Consider the following 15,616-nt stretch of genomic DNA (forward strand, 5'->3'; position numbering starts at 1 on the left):
TCATTACATAACAATACATATCATCTCATATCATTGGGGTAGCATTTCAGGCTTCATTATCTATCTACATAGTCCATATTACCTCCAATATAATCTTGAATACCCATAAGAAAACAAAATATCATTCGGGGAAGTTATTATATGAAAACTATGTTTTTGTTGAACCCTCAGCGTGACAAAATAGTGTATCTTACCTCGCGACCAGCACAACGATCAACAAGCAACGTTAAGGTATCTTGTTTGTGATCCCGACTACCTATATCGAGTTCATAGTCATTAAGCTTGTATAAATCCATCCTAATAAGGTTATAAAACCATACATTAACTTAAGTACACTTATAGGACCCTTAAACGCTTGTTTCGGACCTCAAACGGACTCACAGACACTTTATGCGGCGCATGCTTTGAATATGCGTCGCATATTTGCTTCAAAAATGACCCAGAACCCTCCCAGGCCCCGATATGTGCCGCACATAAGTTATATGCGCCGCATATGGGGTGCTGGTCAAAAGACTGACTCGCGCCCTTCAATTGCAGGCGACTTTTCGACCTCAAGACGACCAAATGAGTAAAAACTTAGTTCTTAAGAAATGTAGGGAATTCAAAGACCTTTCCATAAATATAAATTTTGACTCTTTAAGTTCTCTAATGAATAATTTATGACGTTTACAAGATAGGCTTGCATAAATCGTCCGAAATTCGGCCACTTTTGAAAATCGACACTTTTCACCTGTCTATGGGCAAAATCACCACAATCTTTATTCACATCGACTCAAGAGGACACATAGACCTTTTCAAAAATATAATATTCATCTCACAACTAGTTCATATAAGAAAGATATGAATTTTTCAACATGACAACGGTTTCAGGCCTGAAATCCAATTCGTTTTGAAAGCAATATCGACCATCAAACATCCATGGCTGATAACCACGACTTTTACAGTTCATAAATACCAAAATATGAATCATTTTACTTTATGAAATCATCAATTGATTTATAGATTCATTACACACAGTATACAATTGATTTGACACCCGATTTGACCTAAATCGGCTCACAAACGCAATCGAATCCGAATCAAACTTTAAGACCAGATGTGAACCCTATATTGGTTCTATTGGTACATAAAAATGGAATTGACAACAATTTCATACATGTAGGAAATCTCAAGATACCAATTGATTGGAATAACAATCACCGAATGACCCGAAATCGTCAAATCTAACAACAAAAACGTTTCCTATCAATCAAAACTCAACAACTCCAGGTATGGATGAAATATATGGATGGAATTGGCTGATTTTCAGCAAAGACTTTGATCTATACCTTGGAGGATGATTAATGGATCGAATACGTGCATCGATTGATCATAAATCCACCCGAAATCGCAAGAAACGTACTATGATTGCTCAAGAGAAAGGGGGGCGGTTCTAGGGTTCAAAGTAGGAGAGTGAGATCTGATTTTGGGGCTAATGATCTGATTAGTAAGCCCTAATCCCGTTTTTTAGTTTTTACATATGTCAAAACTAGTCCCTAAACTTCCTTATGACTGATATTAGGCTAAAATGACCTATTAGGAATACTTACAACACATTAAACACTTGAAGCACCTCTAAGGCATTTAAAATACACCTTAAACACATAATTACATCAATCATTAAGGCATTAAAGCCTTACACATATAGCACATTACACACATATAATCATTAAATCTCCTAGAGACTTAATGGACACGCGATGTTGACTTAACGACTCAAGTCAACCGTGGAATAAAAGTTTCGGGATGTTACACTTGTTGTCACAGCTGTCACCACGCAGGCGTGTGACAAGTGATACTTAGTTTATGTTATTCCAAATTATAGTGATATTTTGTTTAAGTTATTCAAAAATATGTCGTACTTGAATGAAATTCTCATCTCATGTATTATTATACTTAGGATAATGATAAATCAACCTAAATGGTGTGCCTAAAGATGTGCTTAATTGTAAGATGATGACATGTGGAAAAACAGGGGGCAAGACTAGAAAAGAGAATTAGTGGAATCCACATATCAAATTCTTAAGGTTTTAGGCATATTTTTAGGCACACCAATTAGGTTGATTAATCATTTTCCTTATATTTAATGTACAATGTACAATATCTTTATACTAGTGTTCAGGGTCGTCCAATGGACGGGTGGTCTCAAAATATATTAATCAAAAACTAAAAAATTGAAATTCAAATATATTAAATAGATATACCGAAATTAACATGGAAATTTGCTAGCTGAATAGCCACTCCATCGGTCAAAATACTCCTAAAATTTTCCGTCCATTCACCATTGGTCGAGCCATGTATGATAGTGCCCTGCAAATAGCAAAAAATACATGGAAAAAATTGGTAAGTTCTGTTACTGTGTTTTCATGTATTTAATCCAATTTTAAAAAATAAACCCCAAACAAATTAACCGTAAGAATCGAATAAACATTTTTGCATACAGATCCAGGAAAGTTATTCTGGATAAAAAAGGAACCCAACCAAGGACATTCCAAACGTCGATCAAATGATTTTATCGGCTAATACAAGAAAGATAGGGAAACAAATTGTTGATAAAAAAAAGGACTCGAGCCAAAAACCTGGCAAAGCCGTTGTGTTAAATCCTAAACATAACGTGGATCAAAGGATTTTATTAAAAGGAATTATTTAAAATTGATATCATGTTTTTCATAAGATCCGAAGTATATCTGGCATACACAAACTAAAATGATGAATTGTTCCACCATGTTAAATAATCATACTAAAACATTCAACACCATCTCAATATGTAGCATTTTCCCCTGATAGAATAACAGCGGCTAAAAAATTACACCATTAATGAGCTAGTTTCAAAACAGATTCAAAATAATCATAGTTGATATATTAAAATAATCATAATCTTACTCATAGCAAAATTTAACTTTTTCTCTAAAAGCTTATAAAAAGATATAATCGTAAATCTTAAGTATGCACCATTAATGAGCTACTTTCAAAACGATATCAAAATAATCAAAGTCAATATATTAAAGTAATCGAAAACCTACTCATAGCAAATTTAGAATTTATATCTAAAAGGTTATAGAAAGAAATAATCATAAATCCTAAGAGTTAATATAGGTTACAAATACAAAATTTAATATATAATATTTAGATTAGTTAAGTCATATATCACAACTTAATCAATGCGAAAACTAAAGAAGAAACATATGAAAATTAACTTCATATAAATATTGATTCCAATTTACCCATTTTTTCAACTTTAGTTAAATAAAAAATTTACAGTTTCTTATATTCTAAAAGTGTAAACTATATAATTTGAAAAACACATATCAATTCATCAATAAAGATCATCTCAAACGTTTTGATTTTCTTCGGGTTGTTCCACTCTGAAACAGTCCATACATGCACAACACGGAGTCGTAAATGATGGTTAACATGTGTTGGTTTAAGATCTTCAAGATGAACTAATGTGGTCATATTTTTTGTTGTTGAATAAAAAGTTATAACGAACTTCAAACTAAATTAAAAGAATTAATAATAATAACAATAACATAAGAATTCAATGTTAAAAAATAATAATGATGATTAATTATGTGCAAAGTATATAAAAAGAAAAAAACCTTTTGTAGTTAATCATAGCTTCTTTTCTTATTGTCGTACGTGAGTTATATTATAGATTACCAACAAAACAAAAAAGTGTAAATTAATTATTTTTAAATTGGGTGAAATTATAAATTTTGTGATGAAAAACCAAAAAGTGTAAATTAATTAGTGGAAATTGGTGATGGAAAACCAAAAAGTATAATTAATTATTTTTAAGTTGGGTTAAAGTGTAAATTGATGATGGGAAACCAAAAAGTGTAAGTTAATTATTTTTAAATTGGGTTAAAGTGTAAATTGGTGATGGGAAACCAAAAAGTATAAATTAATTGTTTTAGATTGGGGTTGAAGTGTAAATTGGTGATGGAAAACCAAAAAGTGTAAATTAATTTAAATTAATATTAAAAAACTAGATGATTAATATGGATGGAGGATTAGACTAAAGGAGAGGGATTAGGAGTGTCAAGTGTACCCCAACCCCTCTTTTAGTTATATTATAGATGTGTTTTAAGAGAATTGATATATTGATATTTCTTCTCTATTCATATAATCATGATATGTCTCATAATATAAAGATGAGATGAAGTGAGAGACGAGTTTGTATACATGTCACCATCGAAGATAAAATAGAAATAAATCGTAAAAATAAGACTATTCGGAGTAAGGTTTTTTTTCACTTTTTTTGCTCCAGAACGTCCGAAACATTACCCCGAGGGGTTTCTATGTCAAAAAGATGGGGAGGGCGTGTGAAAATGGACTCTACATTTGAAGAAGAAAAAGAGCCGTGGGTGCACCAAAAAAAAAAAGTCAAACATAAAAACAAAAAGAAAAATAAAAATAAAAAAAATTTAGGAAAAGTTTTTATTTTTGAAGACCTTGCTGCAAGTAAATAAGATGGAAAGCTCCATAATAACTAAGATACCACATGGAGATGCCCTCGTGAAAAGAAAATAAAAGAACTTTGCGCCTCATACTCTCATAGTCTAAATGTAGCACTGCGTCTTAATGCATTAAATATCTCCATAGGACTCTATGAATAAAGACTCAACAATTTAACATGGTGGCTACGTTGCTTTAGCTTTATCATTGCATACGGACTTGAATGCAACACTATCATTATACTTACAATCTTTGTCATTGTCATTTGTGTAACATTCAAAATCTTGAAAGTTCTATATATATTCACACATAACAGATTAACAACCATGACTAACCACCTTAAGTGGTTATCCTCCTAACATTTTATAAAGATTTTTATATTCTAATCTCACTAAGTACATCTTGAAGATAGAACGATCATTTTTTTCTCAAACATTTAGTTGGTATACGATATCGCAGAAACCTCACCGTATAATGGTTAAGCCTTGCACATACTCTAGACAACGAGATGTTGGTCATGAGCCATTACAAGTATTAAGAGAGAAAAACCTCAAAGTTTTTAACATCCTTAAGAATCAAACTCAAGACCTTGAGTAAAACCATAAGTGTTCTTGACCTGAACTGACCTTCATTGACAAAAAAAAAAATGAATAGTGGCATTATACTATATATCACCCAGCTGGCAAGGATTATTAAGGTATTCACACCTTTCAAGCTCTTTGCCTATAAATATCTTCAGATCCAGTTAATCTTAGAGCTTTAAAATTGAATGCATTGTCTTCAACATATAACTTGTGATTTTAAAAGTAACAAAAAAAAATTTTGATGATATCAATTGACAACCATAACATAACATGTGTCGTAAAGTTATAACTTCTAAAAGATAACTAGCACGGTACCCGTGCACTTCGGTAGTGGTTGTGGCGGCGACGATATGGTGGTGAGGGCAGCCATTGGTGGTGGAAGTGGCGTCAAGTGGTTTAGATAATTGATATAAAAGTTGATGTAAAGGGTTAATGAGAATATTTTAAAAATAAAAGACTAATAGTGTAATTTAATCGTTAAAAATATTTTAGAAAATTTTCCCATGTGACTTTCAACAAGAGGGCTATTTATTTTATAATATAGTTGATTAGTATCTATTAGTAAAATATGTTACATCCGCTAAAATCAAGATAATTACATCCGTTAAAATCAAGAGATATGATAATGGAAAAAATTTACGGATTACATATATCATAAAGTTAATCTTTATTCACCGTGTTGCCATTTGCGTGGCCTGCCTCCCCTCGGGGCACAGGTTCGAATCCCGCCAAACCCATGGCTGTGAAAAATCGTATTTGGTTATTAAATTTGACGCTATCTTAACACGGGGTTATGCGGGTGCCAAAAAGGCACATGGGATCAGACGATTCCTGTCAATCTACCGTTTTAAAGTTTACCTTCACTAATTACATATATCATAATAGTGTTAACCTTAAGAAAGATTATTATCCTTTGATATTAACAATCTTACTACATGAAAAGTGTATTCACTCATTTTTTCTCTAATTTAATCTTTAAATTTTAACAAGTGTCAAACATTTAACTGCTAAAAGGATTATTAGGCTAACTTTTTAACGGTATATATCATTTCTCTATTTCTCCTTTTCAAAGTTTAAATTTACAAAGCAAAGCAAATTTTTTAAAAACGTGCAGAAATAAATTTGATTTGAGGGTAAACCTATATTTACTTGCAATCACCAACTGAATTAACTTTTTCTAAAGGCTAATTATCGGGATGAGTTATCCAATAAAGAATGGAAGCTTGTCAAACTAAAACCCTATTCAACATAGAGCTTGACGGGTGTATTAGCCAGTATTTTCATGTCCTTTTCATTAAAGGGGCAGCGGCTCAAGAAAAAAAAAGATGTTCAGAGTTGTGAACCACCAAGTGACGAGCCGTCAATTTTTTCAAGTAGCGCGGATAAAACCTTCTGTAAGAAATTCCAAATTTCCATTGAAGGTTTGCCAGATTTTCTTTCCAAATTGGATCATGTTGAAATTTAAGGATGGGTGTTGAAACTTAAAAATGACTAAAGTGGAAAGATTCAATTTTTAAATGTTGAATACTTTTTTGGATTTACAAAAAAAATACATATTACTCATAAAACTTATCCTTGCCGAAGGGCAATAGATTGGATTTTGGGGAGGGGAGGCAAATGGAGGAATTCATATCATGCAACTTACAATACCATACTCAGAGTAATCAACAATCACATCCCCGCCGATGTTTCTAAAATCGCATATGAAAAATGATTGGGCAGTTATAGAATTTGACCAAGACCTAGACATTCAGAATTTTCATATGTTTATCCAGATAGTAAAGATTGAAGAAGTATACACATGGTCTAGACTTTAAGCGCATGAGTTCTAACAGACATGTTACCAGAGTCTTGTTTTGTCTATCTGAACAAACCTAACAGAATCCCCACTTCATATTAGCTTACATTATAAGATCACAATCAATGCTCCGGAAAGAACTCCATCCATGGTGACTCAAGGTTTACGGGGAGGAGGAGGAGGTGGAGGTGGTAGTGAGCTGCTACTGCTGCTGTTGCTGCTGCTGCTTCTTCTTCTTAGGGGCCTGCACCACCATAAACCACATCAAAAATCAATCAAATTACTAGATAGAAACAACAGGGGAAACCAAAACTTAAATAAATAGTAAATCATTCATCATACACCAAAACCAATCATATACAACTAGAAATAATAATTGGATAGCTTTCTAACCACTAAAAAAAATATAAACATATTTTAACACCAATACTACAATTAAATAGCAATTGGCTTTAAAATTAGCCAGAAACATAATTAATGTCAACTTCAAGGAACATAGTCGCACAGCACTTCAAAGGAGTTAAAACTAGAGTAGCAAAGCGGATGCGTAGAATAAATAGTCATAACAGGTTGCAGTCAATGTTGACCCAAAACATTTTTCCCTGTTATATGAACAGCTTGTGTGCTAAGTAAGATTACTAAATAGAATCAAACTATTTGAAAAAAACCAAAATCCAAATAATGTCACATGCCACCTTAACTTTCAATGTTCCCCATAAGAAAAAGAACTTCATAACACAATTTTTTACCTTTTAGGACTGCGACTTCTTGATACCTTCCTTGGCACCTGTTGCAATTAAAAAAGATAAGCTTGTGTGAACTAAATGAATTGGCAAAGCAAGAAGCAGCTAGATACAAGAGTCAGACCTTTCGTGGACTTGGTGAATCTGAGTAAGATGATGACCTACCACGCCTACCAACAGGAGGTCGTGCCCTGTTTACATATAAAATCAAACACTGTCATTCAATATTCTACAAACCATTGAAAATGAAAGATGTAAACTTTCAAGCTTTTCCAGCCATTCCTCACATACAAAGCTATAAAGGTATCTTAGTCAATATAACCACATAAATCAACCCCCAATAAAGACACAAAAACAAAAAAACATTAGACATATATAATGTCCTGCAAACTTACTAATGTGATGGATAATAATCAGAAAATTTGAACTACAGATGGAAAATGAGTGGATTATTCAGCATTGGACAATGAGCCAAACAGGTAACGTAGCTTTAGTATGACTCAGAACAGGACGGATCGACCCACAATCATCATAGTATGTTTTCTAATTCTTAAATTCATTAAAATGATTAGATTAAATGCTTTGTTACAATGATGATCTAACTTCCAGAACATGAAAATTTCAATGAGGTTAATGCAAAGCAAATATTCTTTAGAATCGTCTGACTCGTTCGAATTAATAACAAAATTGATCTGTTTATCCACAGATTGGTCTAAAATAACACCTCTACGTTTAAAAAAACCCTCAAAAGAGAGCAGACAGAAGAAATAAGTTATCACTACCTTCTTGGTGAGATTGATCTAGAACGTGAACGGCCAGGCCTTCTGATAGGTGGTGAGCGACTACGTCGGCGACTCAACGAAGATCTTCTGGGAGGAGGACTCCTTGCTCGTCCAGGTGAACTGCACCCAAAATCAACAAAACTCAATTATAGTGTATTAGTTAATATGCCCACAAGTGGTGTATCATTTACATGACAGAAACTTTAAAACACGGGATATATAAGCATACAGAACTGATTGATCAGATTAAAGAGCTAATTTCCAAGGCTATCTAAACTTATAGGTAGCAGACTAGCAGTGTCAACTCATTCATTTAGAAATGGGTCAAGTTAGTTTTTTTATCACCAAAAAATCAAAAAGTTCAGAATTAAAACCTTGAGTAGAAATAGAAATACTCTAAATTGTTCTATCAGTTCAACCTTATCAGTACAACTCTTGCAGTCATATTTAATGATATAACCATCTACCATACAGAGAAAAAGAGAGGTATCAGAAGGCCCAATCAGCCCAAGCCAACCCAGCGAATTTGACAACTTTTTAATAATTACCTGTTACCCAGTACCAAAACTTACAAGCAAGGCAAAAGGTGAAACAATTGTTGTGAAGCAGCTTGTCTATAATCAAGTCTAATGAAGGCACAAATTTGGAATACTCCAAAACACAGGAGGTCGGCATTAAGCATTTTCTCATATAAATTTTTCCTATATTTAGATTTAATGTATTTAAGCAGGAAACAAGTGAACTGGATGTATGTATATATACTATGATAAACAAATGTTTAACATAAACAATTGAAACTAAATAAAACACTGGCATATGCTAAATACTAAAAATAAAATTACCGGCGTCTTGGTGGGGGTGAACGCCTTCGAATTGGACCCCTATTAAACATACATTTAGTTAGGATTGATTATATCAAAATAATAATAGCTAGAGGTGGCAATTTCAACCAACTTACTTAATAATGGGTCCATTACCATTTGTAACATGTTAAAGAGGGTTAACAGGGACTACAATTAAAAGAAACTAGGCAAAAGGCTTGAACGCCATGAAAGTCATCCGACATACACAAATGCATATAAACCTCGAAAACCACTTCATTAAAAAAAGCTCCATTTATTTTTGTACTAGTACACTTTTTGACGCCAAACTAGCAAGCATCAATTTAAAAAAAAAATTAGTCAAATAGGTTTGTGAGTTTCAGCCTTCATTTAAAGTTACAGTTATGACCCGTCACCCAACCTGCCTGACCACCCATTATGCCACCTGTAATACCATCATCGTATAAATAACAGTAATACTATACCTAGGAGGTGATCTATTATAACGTCTTCCAGGAGGAGAAGGTGAGCGGCCTCTTGGAGGTGATGCAGGCCGCCTTCGAGGAGGTGGCGAACCCCCACGACGGTAAGGAGATTCTGGCCGTCTTCTAGGAGGGGAGTCTACACGACGGCGGGGAGGAGATTCCAGATCTCTCCTAGGAGACCCTCTGCGAGCTACAGGAGACCGGCGGCGTAATGGAGATGGAGGTCTGCGGCGAGGAGACCCTGTTAAGAGAGCGTTGTTAGTCCAACAAAAAGAACGCATATTACTTTATAATGATAAATTTGAATAATCAGAATAAGATACTTATAACAGGACAGGCTATTAAAGACAGCGTTTGAACATGCTTTTGTTGCTCGACGTGGTGATAATCTGGTAATCAACTGTTTTGAAGCATTTTAAAAGTGATTGTGTTTTTAATAATCAAAATCAAATGATCAGTGGAAAGGACATTCTTTTGAAAGAAAAAATGCCCTGTAAACTAAGAGATGTTTGGTAATTTTAATTAACCTTTTTAGCTATTCACCCCTAGATAGATTTTAACCTAATACAGATATTTGTTTAGCCAAACATCAAAATCTGATTATTGTGACTATCAAATAATTAGCTTGAAACGGAAATCCAAACACCCCTTTTCCTCATAAAAAAAAACATTTCCTGCATCTAGCATACCAGCTGCTACACGCCTTGGTTCATCTTTTTCAGCATCAATACCTGCATTATCATTTTTACCTGCATTATCATTTCTAGCTACATCTCTCCTTGAAACAGTGGGCAATGGCTTGGGAGGTGGTGATACCCTCTTCCTTTCAGGCAAAGTAAACTTGGCTTGAACAACCTTCCCATCAATCTGGGCCTGCAATATAGCCACAGAAACATGAGTTTATGAAGAATAAAGTTCCCGAAACCAAGTATTTATCAACATCACACGTACCCCATCCATGTATAATTGCGCTTTTTCTGCATCAGCTCGGACCTTAAACTCAACATATCCAGAGCCTTTTGGAAGGTTAACCTGAGAATAATCAAATCAGAAAAACCTGTCATCAGCCAACTGAAAAAAACAAAAAAGTTGCATCTGTGGTGTCTCCACTAGAAGTGGCAATATTGGCAAATTAAGGCAGGTAAGTTAACGCGTCATGATAACAAACATTTTAGTACATGTCAGAAGGGTCAGATTGGGCAAGTCACGAACTCCTTTCTATATTTCGAAGTGGCAATATTGGCAAATTAAGGCAGGTAAGTTATGCTTCTTGATTATCGTAAGTAATTTAAATATTTTATGTTTTGATTATTTTCATCACTTTTGACCCACTTGAACAGCTTGACCCATTTGACACACTCATTTTAAATAAATCTTCCAATTTATCCGTTTTAATATGTTAAAGATAAACTAGAACCCAGAATGTCCAATTTGCATTTCAAAGAATTGACCTGCCAAGTCTAGTAGTCACTAAAGAAAGTACAGCTAAAATCTTACAATGTGATCCATAGCCAATCGTACATGTACAACTTCACCAAAGTTTCCTGTAATAAAGAAAAAGCATGTTAAATGAAACCAACAATAGGTGAAAACAGTGTCAATACAGCACTTCAAACTTTTATGATGAATATTTATATACACATATTCTAGTTTTCTTAAAACTTTTAAAAATGCCATGATGGGATTCAACCTATAGACCACCAAGTTGGGAGTACATGAATCTGGCCAGCACGCCAAATGACTGGTGTTGGTATGGTCAGGTCCAACCAGTTAGACTGGTTAAACCTTAAGCAGACCACTGGAACAGTTCGAGGTCTGGTCAATAACATTGATTTCAGCAGATACACACTAAAAATGAGTCTGGCATCTTATATGCATGAATACAAATGTCTAAAATTAAAAATGTGACCAATAATGAGTACTTGCATTTCCTTTCACATTAAGAACGTTGAAAGATCCTGGTTTAACTTGGGTTCTAAGTCAATTTCTCAAAGAACTAACAAGCTGTTAACACAAAATATAAACTTGGGAAGTCCCTTATGAAACTATGCAGGACAAGTGCTAACTTATATGGACCAGATGCCAACTGGACAAGAAAAAACAATCTCCGGTAGCTGCTTCCCTAATAACTGGAACGATGATTAAAGAAACTAATACTTTTTTAATTAAAGTCAATGCAACACCAAAAGTTTTTGCTTTAGGTTATAAAAATACTTTTTGAAATCTGAAGACAAACAACTAGAAAGTAGCAGCCTTGAAGTCCAAAACAGCAAGCTTCTAATCTAAGAAATAACTTTCTGTGCCAGTGTGCCCCACTAAAAAACTGTAGTAAAATATAAAAACAAAAAAATTCATAATTTTCTGTGCCAGTGTGCCCCACTAAAAGGCTGTATACACATTCAAAAACCAACAACTCAAAATATAAGAATCCAAATTGTAATCAAAACATATGTATTACCAAAAATTTCTTTCAAATGATTTTCATTCACATTCCGAGTGAGCTGACCAATGTGAAGAACAAGTGACTCGGGCACTGGAGAAGCTTTCCTGTAAGAAACCAAATCTGAAAATTAGCTATAGAACCTTAATAAACAAACAGCAGTAACAATAGCTCCATGTACAAATATAACAACAAAATTAACAAACAGATCATAATAACAATATTTCGTTATTGGTAAGCCTGTGAAGCGCAAACCATATGACTACAGAAAAAATGGACTGCAGACATATAGGCTCTGTATCTGAATAAATAATAAGTCCTAAATGAAGGCATGCGAATGAAACAATAAGCAACTAGGAAAAGATGTCCATCTCTTTTGGTGCGAAACTGCAAGTGGAGTATATCCTTATACATTAAAAACTATTTCGGTATATCCTTATACATTATAAACTATTTCTCATGAATCTACAGGATATATCATCATTCACCATAGTACTCTCACAAAATTGTTGCAACACTATAATCTATTCCTCATTTACTTTGCTAGACATCATCAACGACTATCCATAAAACACGTTATTGTATCTGGGTTGATCTCTTGGTTAGATCTCGCATTCAAGATCACTTGTCCAGAGATAATGAGCAGCTGGTGACACTGCCAATGAAGGGAACCGGGTTCAAACCCGAGACACATGTATAGCAATGTCACGTACGCCCACCTTCCAGACCCATGCAGGGGTTCGCATATATAACTTCCAATAATTATTTAGTTACATTTTCATATATGTACGAAGCAGAGTGAAGAGTTTTGAAAGCAGGGGATTCTCTAAAACGACTAAATATTTCAACTTACAGAATTTTATTAGAAGTGATAAACCGCAATATAAGAAGCATAAAATGGAGGATACGTATTTAATAATGTTAAAACTCCCTACATTGATGAGCTCAAAAATCACCCTTCCGAATTTTGACCTCGGGCATATAACGGAGTTACCCTATAGTTGACCAGCTATTTACTCCTTGATTTACCTTCCGAAAGAACAAAATAATATAAAGAAAGAGCTAGGCCAACACAAACTCTTACTCTAACAACTTCACAAAGTAGCACACAACAACGTAACTTCTACGGTCAAATTTTCACTCAATATCACACCGAACCTACTACAATTTTAAAAAATAACTAACACCTATAATATCGAGTAAATTTTCATTGTGGCATTGTTCGATCAAATTAATCAAAATGTAGCTCTATACATACAAAAATACAAGATATAGATAGTAACCTTGGAGGAGGCGACGCCTTTTTCGATTGCGGCACGGGAGAACGGCCTCGTTTCGCTCCATCACCAGAACTATTACAAATTCATACAAATAAACATTACCAAGAAATACCCTAAATACAATTTTGTATATAACTAAAAAATTAAAACTACAAAACCACTAAATTTAATTAAATACAAAAACTTTCAATAAAAAAGTGAGATAAGTGACAAAAAAAGAAACCTTTTTTTAGGAGGGGGACTGCGGCTGCGAGAACTGGCACTGCGAGAAGAAGAAGAGTAAGATCTGGACCGAGAAGATGAGCGGGATGAGCTGGAGATTGATCGGGAGCGAGAGCGTGAGCGTGAGCCGGATGAGACGGAGCCGGACCTGGAGGGGCGACCACGGGGGCCTGGTTTCGCCATGTTTATCCTTTTTTTTTTTTTTTTTTGGTTTTCAGGCAATACAAAACCCTAGACTTGAAAAGGGATTTTTATTGATAAAGAGATAGGAGAGACTATACGAGGGTGGAGTTACGAAAGATTGTTTCATTCTGTGGGTTTATTGGCCCATTGTTGGAAATTTATTAGGCCCATTTTTGTGATTCTTATATTTTAATGAAAACCACGATGATAATATTTATAATAAATTTACCCTATCTCTACTACCTAATAAAGCAAAATACCCTTTTCTATTTTTAGTAACTTCTGCCTTTAAAATATCAATATTGTCCTTGGACATTTTCCTTTTTCGTATACCCTTTTCCGTTCCTCATTATCCCTTCCTCATTATCCCTTTTACTCTCCACACACACACATCTTCTTACTGTCTCTCTCTCTCCCACCAAACTCCGCCGTCGAGTCATCACCACGAACCACCGTCAGATTCATCGCCACCAATATGTTAACCAAATCCACACACACACACACTAAATCGCAACCCCTCTCTCTTTCGCCGGATTCATCACTACCGACTACCGCCGTCGGATTCATCACCACCAACCACTGCCACCGGATTCATCGCCACCAACAGGGGTTTTTATTAAAATATTTTAATCCATGTTTTATTTTGATTATCCTTGATTGATTCTTTGTTATTTCAGCCTCACATACGTCCCCCGCCGCCGCCGTATACTTCCCCCACCGCCGCCGCCGATTGAGCCACCATCTATGTGAATTAAAGGTAAAATAGATCTTTTTTATTAATATATTTTAATCCATGTATTGTTTTGATTAGAACCTAAAAATCGAAAATCGATATGAATTAAAGGTAAAATACATTTTTTTATTAATATATTTTATTCCATGTATTATTTTGATTAAAACCTAAAAATCGAAAATCAATATATTTATATGTGGTTATGAGTTATGACTCATGAGTGTATGCTAATTGAAAGTAAATCAAATGATCTTTATATGAGTATATGCTTGGTAATGAAATCATGCCATGTGAGATTTAAATTCTCATAAATGATCTTTATGTGAGAAATTAATAAGTGTGTCTTTTTCCTTGCTCATGTTGTTTTTAACTTTCATATTTAACGATATAATGATTTTTCTAAAAGTTGTAGCTTAATTGAATCGTCATTTCCGTGTAGCTTAATTGAATCGTCATTTGTTTTTGGTAAGCCTAATAATGTAGGGTCATCTTCTAATCTCAATAGATTTTGTTACTCACCCCCAAGGATTAACTCTTTAATTTTTGCTTTATTATCCACTGTAAGTCATATATTTAGTCTTCTGTATTACCATATGGGTGCTCATTTTACTCATTGCATTTTTTTCTTTCAGGGGAAGTTATTTTCAACCAACAAGTCAACAAGATAAGGTAACGTGATTTTTTGTTATTGTTACTGAATCATAATATGGGGCAGGAGATAATGTGATTAATTTTTTCATTTCATCAAATTTTCTGTTTGCAATATCACTTAGGTAGAAAACTGGGGTGGGTTGTGTAATAGGACATAAAGAGTAATTTTTAAAAGGTTTTAGCTTGGGTGGCAGACGTTGCTAAACATTACTTCAATACTTTCTAGCTGGCATAGTGTGTGCCATGAATACCAACAACATGCCCGTATTGGGTTTCATGATTGATTATGGACCTTTTAGATTTCTTGATGCTTTTGATCCCAGTTTCACCCCAAATACTACAGATCTTCCGGGGAGACAGAATTTCTTTTCAAATCATATCAATGTTGGCATGTAGA

General features: G+C 34.2%; 1 protein-coding gene across 3 annotated transcripts; it reads right to left on the reverse strand.

Moving 5' to 3' along the window:
• Positions 1-6,830: 6,830 nt before the first annotated feature.
• Positions 6,831-13,895, reverse strand: LOC122600078 (serine/arginine-rich splicing factor SR45). 3 transcript variants are annotated; one of them, XM_043772735.1, is made up of 12 exons: positions 13,654-13,895; positions 13,434-13,502; positions 12,169-12,257; positions 11,208-11,254; positions 10,662-10,742; positions 10,442-10,583; positions 9,711-9,951; positions 9,247-9,285; positions 8,405-8,524; positions 7,747-7,813; positions 7,629-7,666; positions 6,831-7,123 (listed from the first exon to the last, which is right to left on the reverse strand). In XM_043772735.1, the coding sequence occupies exons 1-12, from the start codon at positions 13,833-13,835 to the stop codon at positions 7,036-7,038; spliced, it is 1,203 nt and encodes a 400-aa protein (XP_043628670.1). In that variant the 5' UTR covers positions 13,836-13,895; the 3' UTR covers positions 6,831-7,035. The 3 variants fall into 3 exon arrangements, with proteins under 3 accessions (XP_043628670.1, XP_043628669.1, XP_043628672.1); XM_043772734.1 differs by having other exon boundaries at positions 10,400-10,583; XM_043772737.1 differs by having other exon boundaries at positions 10,460-10,583; positions 13,654-13,894.
• Between the last annotated feature and the right edge of the window lie 1,721 nt (positions 13,896-15,616).

This window comes from Erigeron canadensis, chromosome 5, assembly GCF_010389155.1.
Source record: "Erigeron canadensis isolate Cc75 chromosome 5, C_canadensis_v1, whole genome shotgun sequence".
In the NCBI taxonomy this organism is placed as follows: Eukaryota; Viridiplantae; Streptophyta; class Magnoliopsida; order Asterales; family Asteraceae; genus Erigeron; species Erigeron canadensis.